We start from the raw sequence: 8,343 nt of genomic DNA, 5'->3' as shown, positions 1-8,343 counted from the left end.
CAGAAAGAGGACAAATTGAAAGCTTCATCAAAGGCCAATATACTAACAGTCATTCAAAACTGTATGGATTAAGCAGCACCTCTATCAAGCTGGGAAGTGGATGGTCAGAGAGAGCAAAACATCAATGAAAATCTCCTAATTACAGTTTCAAAGATGGGAGGAAAGGAGGGAGGAAGGGAATCTTTGCATCCACTCCTCAGAACATTTCCTTTTTCTGTCCGTCTACTCTGTCTCATTAGCCCCTCATTAGCTTGGACAGGTGCAGCCAGCCAAAAGAGACACCCTCAGACCCTTATACCACTGTCAGTGCCCATTCTACCGATGTGAGATGCATTCTTCCAATCAAAGCCTTCCACGGCTGCTTAGTGGGTGGGAGCAATCGCTGAATAGCGGGTGTTTTATTAGTGTAAAAAAAGCAGAGTGGCAAGGTGGTCAATGTAACAACAAGCTCTTTTCTGCTGTCAGTGTTGTCACATTAACACTTAATCATGATTGCTCAATACGTCTACCCCCACCCCCCAATAAAAAGCGTGATGTACACATTTTTCATCATTTACAATTTATTATTGTAAAGACATTTTTATTATTCTTATTCTCAGGGTAAACCAAAATGAATAAATCTACATATTTAGAACACCAAAAGAAATGGCAAGTATCCATTACTTCCAGGCAAAACAAAATTCTTTGAACATTCTACAGCAGGCACTTCTTTTGATATTACAAAACTATATTTTTGATTAGATTATTAAGATGTTTAACAAAAAGTACAACCACAGTAATGTGATTCAATGATGATTCAACTGATGCTTCGACATGAAGTCATTTTTTGCAGTCCATAAGTTAATAATACTGTATCTCTCCACTGTACGTAAAGGCAAATCTGCTGTTGTCTTTTCACTCATTATAGCGAGCCAGTTTGAGGCGAGGGATGATGTTCATGGACTGCAGTTCTTGGAAGAGCAGTTTGCAGGCATATGGAATTCGTAGAGATGACACATGGCACGAAGACTTGCAGTAATGGCACCTGCAATGCACAGATGAGAAACCACTCATTAATAAAGCATTTTGCTGCAATTAATTCCGGAATTATTATGCTGCAGGTAATTTGTGTGTGTGTGAATGTATTGTACAGACCATCCTGAATATCCAAGCAAGCCACACTGTCCACACACATCCACCTCAAATGCATCACTTGAGATCATCAGACGCTCGAGAAGCAGCATGCTGGCTCCGTAGCCAATGAGACAATCCCTCTCCATCTCTCCCAGACGCAGACCACCATCCCTTGAACGTCCCTCAGTGGGCTGCCTGCATTACAATAAAAATACATATTTACACAAAGATACATTTATGCTTTCAGTTCTGATCTGGTTTATGTCTACAAACAGGGAAAACAATTTAAATGTAATGTCAATCTAAATAGTAAGCTTGTGGACAATGTTTGTTTTCACTACTCAAATTATTAAGTGTTAATGTGCAGATATAACAATTAAAAGCTCACAAATTACATCAAATTTGCTTTTCTTACCTAGTGAGCACTGCTCTTGGACCACGTGCTCTGGCATGCATTTTATCTAACACCATGTGCTTAAGTTTCTGATAATACACTGGACCAAAATAGATGTAGGCTTCCAGAGGTTCCCTAGAGCAAATCACATAGATGAAATTAGCTAAATAATTCAAGGAGGAAACAGGCAAAGGGATAGTTCAACCAAAAATGAAAATTCTCTCATCATTTACTCACCCATGCCACCCCAGATGTGTGACTTACTTTCTTCTGCTGAACACAAACAAAGATTTTTAGAAGAATATCTCAGCTCTGTTGGTCCATTTAATGCAGGTGAATGGTGGCCAGACCTTTGAAGGTCCAAAAATCATATAAAGGCAGCATAAAAGTAATCCATAAGACTCCAGTGGTTAAATCCATATCTTCAGAAGTGCTATGATAGGTGTGGGCAAGAAACAGATCAATATTTAAGTTAATTTTTACTATAAATCTCCACTTTCACATTCTTTTTTTGTTTTTGGCGATTCACATTTTTCGTGCTTATCGCCACCTACTGGGCAGGGAGGAGAATTTATAGTAAAAGAAAAAGGACTTAAATATTTACTGTTTCTCACCCACACCTATCATATCACTTCAGAAGACATGGATTTAACCAATGGTGTCTTATGAATTGCTTTTATGCTGCCTTCATGTGATTTTTGGAGCTTCAAAAGGTCTGGTCACCATTCACTTGAATTATATGGACCAACAGAGTGGAGATATTCTTCTAAAAATCTTTGTTTGTGCTCAGCTGAAGAAAGTAAGTCATACAAATCTGGGGTTGCATGAGGGTGAGTAAATGAGACAATTTTGGGGTGAACTATCCCTTTAAAAAAAAGAATAAATGTATTTTGTATGATGTTTGGGATTTGTTCAAATAACTGAATAATGCTGATATAAAGCACTTTGTCTTTGCCAATGGAATATTGTAGTCAATGCAGACACATATCACTTGCACAGCCAAATCGCCAAATCACTTGCACAGCGTTAAAACTGATATGAAATAAGGAAAATGTATATTTGGTAGCATTTGAAAGTACATGTATGTGCATGTGTCTACATACATTGGCGATGTATCAATTATTACGAGTACTTAAAAACAATATATTTTTTTTTTTTACCCTGTGATGCCTGAGGTGACATAATCCTTGCCCTGGTAATTGTATCCGTAGTGTATAAGATCCTCACACACGTCCTTCACTTTACTTCCCCCGAAAGCAGTGCCATAATGAAAACGCCCATCCAGCACCCCTGCTTTACCAGCCAAAAGCTCAATCAGCTTACCAACCTAATATACCACAAGACCAGGGTTAATTTTATTTATTAGTTTTCTTGTTTACCAAGCTTAATTTATATTCTAAACATACATGTATGTGATTCATGCTCGAGTAGTCCAGTATAGGTGCCTTTACACAGCTAAGTAAAGGCTGCTCAGTGCAACCTCTGTGCCTTCTCCCAATTCTTTGCTCAAATGCTGCATAAAAGCCATGCTTGAATATTCTAACCCACTCAGCCCCCAGTATCAAAAGCTCTGAGGTTGCTTTGGTTCTGTGTAAATGAAATGCTGCATCAGTGCCTCCTTAAACTTTGTCGTTGTACAGCATATCCTATATATATATATATATATATATATATATATTATATATATATATATATATATATATATATATAATTTCATCATATTCATATCTAAAACATTTGTCTCATAACATTATTTCCACAGTTGTAATTTCTATGTAAATGCATTTGTGGCATCTTTGGACAGTGTAGATGTCCCAGTGTTCCTTTTCTGCCACTGCAGATATTGAATGCGAGTGTGACATCATGTTGAGGTCACGCACCACTGTAGACAGTGGCCTTTACAGAGGCCACTCACAGAAAAGGCCGGAAGATCTTTGACCCCTCTCTGTCACTGAGATGAATCTTTTTCCTCGGCTCAAACTATTTCCTATATGATGGCCTGCTGTGTACACCCAAACATAGACTTTAAAATAGAAACAGTGGGGGAATACAAGTAATCTGAAGCTGATATTTAGAGACTTCTTGAAACTGTGTTGCTGTAAGAACTGCTACTGTCTATTTTGTAAATGCCAATGAGATTGATTTCACAGATTTGAAAAAATGATGCAATCTTTGCTCAAGTAAAGTGAAAAGTATTTTTAAAAATGATATTTGATTCTAGGAGTGTATCAGAAAAATTGTAGGTAAAGACATTTATGGAATTTTACAATTTTATACTTAAAAATAAACGAAAGCAAAAGGATAAAAGTATAAAACCCCTGAACTTTCAGAGCATTATGATGCGTCCAACGCATTTAGTTTAGAAGTCTTTGCTAATCAAAGAGATATCATGGGGTGTTCAAGAGAATGAGATAAAAACTGTTATCTTAAAAGACTTAAAAATCTTAATTATAAATGTATCTAAAATTATACCTAAAAACAAAATTAAATCTGAAAAAAATCTTATCTTGCTGCACAGCATTTTAAAATGTGATAAAATATTTAAAAAAATTATTAATTTCAGAAAATTGTAAGACTGTCAAATTTTTATTAAAAAAGGAATATATAAAAATTTTACAATGTGATAAAATATGGAAATGTAAAAGAGAATAATTTTATTATCTAATAACTTTTATTAAAAGTTAAATCACATAATCTTATAAGGGGGTGGGTCTTACAGTCATTCTGGAGGGATATCCATGAGGGTTCATGATGATGTCAGGGCAGATTCCAGAGTCACAGAAGGGCATGTCCTCTTGTGGAACGATCAGGCCACACACGCCTGTTATAGAGAGATCATCATCACGTATTACAGATACAAAATTATGCTTTACAAAAATGTAAAAAACAAATGAGGTTTCCACTGCTTCTCTAAATAAAAAATGAAAAAAAAGAGAGAAAGATCTAATAGTTTGGAAGGTTAACAGATTCAAAAGACATCCTTGTACACCAATAGGCTAGCTCTAATTCCAGTAATCGTGCTTTTCCCATAATAAAATTTATTTCTGTGTGATTTTAGTGGTTCACCATCACAAACAAACCCTAGATGAGAAAGTATGAAGTCTGTGTAACTTTCATCTAGTTTAGTGGCCTAAAAAGCAGACGCATTCAGGTCTGGTAGAGTGGAACCACTGGAAATTCAGACTGCAGGACAGAGAAGTGGTCCAAATCAGCAAGTGAGAGTGTAAATGTTTGCAGAGCAGCTCCTCACTCTTCCCACAGTCAGAGCAAACACATTATTGGGCCATTTGCAAGTGATAAAAAGAGAGAGAACAGGGGCAGGAAGTGAGGAGAGGTGCTTAGCTGGACAGTGAGAAGGGGATTATATACCCATAGCTTCCCCTTTACCATACTGAACACAAAGAAAGGTTCAGATAAGGAGAGGAATACATCCATATGCAATAAAAACAAAAAAAACACTAGGTAGTCTTATAATATAGAGTGGCCCCAAAAAGTATTTGGGCATTAAAGACACTTAAAAAAGTATGAATGTCATTGCATAACAAAATATTGAACCTCAGAATTAACTTCACTTTATTGCCTTTTTTTCTTTTCTTTTTTTTGCAATTTCTCAACCAACTGGTCCCAAGGTCATTTTTAGAGGAAGTATGAAGTCAGTTCCCCTCAAGTTCACACAGGTGTCCTCGCAGAATAACCAGAAGTGTAGATCATCAGATTAACTGTGGACATGTTCCACTTAGTTTGACAAGCAGTAAACGCCCAAATACTTAATCTTATATAACACACAGTATATTGATTTTTTTTTTTTTTTATTCAAACCCTAGCAAAGTTTTCTTTGTAAAATATTTGTGCTAGAAAAAAAGTGTGATATTTAGGATCTACATCTAAACTAAATTTTTATACTGTAATAAAAGCTCTGAATCATTTTAATTATCATTATTATTCTCATAAAAAAGCTTTGCAGTGTTTTCATTTGATTTCTCATCAGCATTTAATTAAAAATAAAACAACTGTATATTGTTAAAGCTTTTGAAACAGTTTGGTTGAACTTGGGTTAAATAAAGCAACCAAAATCTTGTCAAGTCGGACTTTCAAAATACAGAGTAAAAAAAAAGGTCAGTTTAAAAGATCAAAGACTACAAAAAATGTATCCCACTTTATTGTAAATGATCCTGAAGCAGCGAAACATTTGAAGACCAACCTATTTAAAGCTACACCAAAAAAACATTTCTTAAGTTATGGGTAGAAGGATTCCAGAAGGAAAAATGAGAGAAAGTGAGCAGGAGTGAGACAGAAGCAGAGAGGTGAGAGAGAGAGAGAGGTTCCCATAGTACACATCCTCTGTGTTGTTTGTTTTGTGTGAGAGTGAATGATAAAAGAGGCATGAAATCAGCAAAGAAAAGCCGGACAGCAGTAAGAGTCCATGGCCCTCCATCACCGGCTATACAGCCCCACTGTGGCGGCTTGCACAAAAGACCCTGCCAAGACAGCTGTGTGAGTATCAGAGTGTGTATCCACGCGTGTGTGTGTGCACTTCGGTGTGTTTTTGGGTCACCGGTAAATAATTAACCTATCCTTCTCCGATGACCGGATCTTATGAGGGTAGTAGAGGCTGGTAAGAACGGGGTGCAGGATAAGGGGGGTTAAAATGAGTAAGACAAAACTCCCATGAAACCTGCTGAAAGCCAGTGGCTCCAAACCACTGTGGGATGTCTTTAATGGGCTTTCTTTTCAACCTAAGGTAGACAAATGTATTTCTTTGAAGCACAGCATTCTGTGGCTTGAACGAATTGTCCCGTTTTCAGATGAAAAGCTCAAAACTAAATCAAAGCACCTGTTTGGTGCATACATAGGAAATGCATTCATTAAAATGCCACAAACAAAGGATGCACTGACATGAAAATTTTTGGCTGATCCGATACGGATTTTAACAAAAAATGATAGGGTGATACCGATATTTTGCCACTTACCTTATTTTGTCATCAGATCACTGTTTTACTTAGGAATGCACAAATAGTTACATAAAGAGGTACTACAGCTTTTGTTACTGCTCTAACAATAAATCATTTCCAATATATCTTGATATCTCAGAAGTCAAAGTCTGCTGGTTTCAAAGTGTTTTGGATGGTTTCCCTCATCATGTAGCCTATAGGTATGTGCCGCATTCACATATGTCACGTCCATTTTTTCCGCATTAACATAAAAACAAAGAATACAAATTAAATAGTACAACTAGAGTGCCAACTAGGGATGCACCGATGTATCAACTGCCCATATTTATCAGCCAGTTATTGACCAAATTAAACAATCGGCATATCGGTAATAAGCATGAAAATGCAGATATGAAAAACCGATGGTTTATTTATTATTTAGTAACAAACTTTGTAAAAACTCTTGAATTCAAATGCACAATCCAGAAATAATAACAGCCATTTCTCATTCTCGCATTAATGTGGAAAAAACGTGAAACCTTAAAAAGCTGTGTTTTAAACTGACAGCAGCAGAAGCGCAAAAATGTTTTAAAATGACATATTTAGCCATTTTTTATATTTGTATCTTGTATGTGTCTTTTACTGTGGCTCTCTTTAAAATTTTGGCCTGCCATGTGTTTAACAGATCTAATGTTTAATGGAAATGATTTATTGTTAGATCAGTGAAATAGCTTTTGTACCTCTTTGTAAATTTTTTAAGCATTCCTAATTAAAACAGTGATCTGATTACAAAATAAGGTAAGTTGCAAAATACTGGTATTGTTAATGGCCTACAGCTTTTTGTTAAAATCAGTATCGGCCCAAAATGTCCATATTGTTGCATCCCTAGTGCCAACCCCTCTACATATCGAGGCTATTATTATTTCTGGATTGTGCATTTGAATTCACTGAGTTTTTACAAATTGTATTACTAATTATTTATAAATAAACCATTGTTTTTTCATATTGGTGCTTTCATGCTTATAACCGATATGCTGATGGTTTTAATTTGGTCAATAATAGGCTGAAAAATATCGGCAGCCGATACATCGTGCATCCCTACCACAAACATTGCAAAGCAATATAGAAATGAAAATGAAGGGACTGTTCATCCAAAAATGAAAATTCTGTTATCATCCACTCACCCTCATGTTATTCCAAATTTGTATAACTAACTTTCTTCCATGGAACACAAAAGAATTGTTAGGAAAAATAACAGCCTCAGTCACCATTCACTTTCATTATATAGAGAAAAGATACAATGAAAGTGAATGGTGACTGAGCCTGTTGTCCCTAATACTTTGCCTATAACAGCTACTTTTGTGAAGAAAGTCAGTCATACAGGTTTGGGACAACATGAGGGTAAATGATGAAACAATTAAAATTTTTGGGTGAACTATTTCTTTAATCCCCACTAAATGTGGAAAAAAGTTGTCACGTTGTTGGGAGAACAGTCACGCACCTCTGGCAAGCTCAAATCCTCCAAGTAGGAGCATTCAATAAAAGCCCGCTTCTAAACGCACAAAAGACATTCAAGAGAACGGCACTACCCTTCACAACAACAATTAGCTGCCCTGTGTTATCCCGGTGCACCGACACTTGCCTGCTCTTTTAAATACCAAAAGCTCCTTTAAAAAGAGCAGTAAATAGCATCTCGAGCTGTTTGCAGCTAACCCCTCCCTGACCCCTCCTCACTGTCACGTCCCGTGATGAGTGCCAGTGGACGACCTCCGCTAATGAAATTATTGAATTATGCATGGCGCCAGTTAACGCTCTGATTAAAACATCATACTGACCAGCGCTCTCAGCGGAGGTGCTCAGAAACAATGGAGGCTGTAAACAGTTTTTCCCAGGACTGCACTGCTG

The 8,343-nt window shown here is 36.6% G+C and overlaps 1 protein-coding gene across 1 annotated transcript in view; it reads right to left on the bottom strand.

The window, feature by feature from the left end:
• Positions 1–542: 542 nt before the first annotated feature.
• The window catches only part of polr3b (polymerase (RNA) III (DNA directed) polypeptide B), a 30,047-nt gene continuing 22,246 nt past the window's right edge, over positions 543–8,343 (bottom strand). Inside the window, exons 24-28 of the mRNA XM_051724641.1 lie at positions 4,225–4,328; positions 2,668–2,834; positions 1,529–1,642; positions 1,135–1,308; positions 543–1,024 (exon numbers count right to left, since the gene is read on the bottom strand). Coding sequence (XP_051580601.1) covers positions 895–1,024; positions 1,135–1,308; positions 1,529–1,642; positions 2,668–2,834; positions 4,225–4,328 — 689 coding nt within the window. The 3' untranslated portion in view covers positions 543–894. The remainder of the gene's footprint in view (positions 1,025–1,134; positions 1,309–1,528; positions 1,643–2,667; positions 2,835–4,224; positions 4,329–8,343) is intronic.

This window comes from Myxocyprinus asiaticus, chromosome 18 (assembly GCF_019703515.2).
Source record: "Myxocyprinus asiaticus isolate MX2 ecotype Aquarium Trade chromosome 18, UBuf_Myxa_2, whole genome shotgun sequence".
NCBI lineage: Eukaryota > Metazoa > Chordata > Actinopteri > Cypriniformes > Catostomidae > Myxocyprinus > Myxocyprinus asiaticus.
This window is presented reverse-complemented; position numbering and strand designations above follow the sequence as displayed.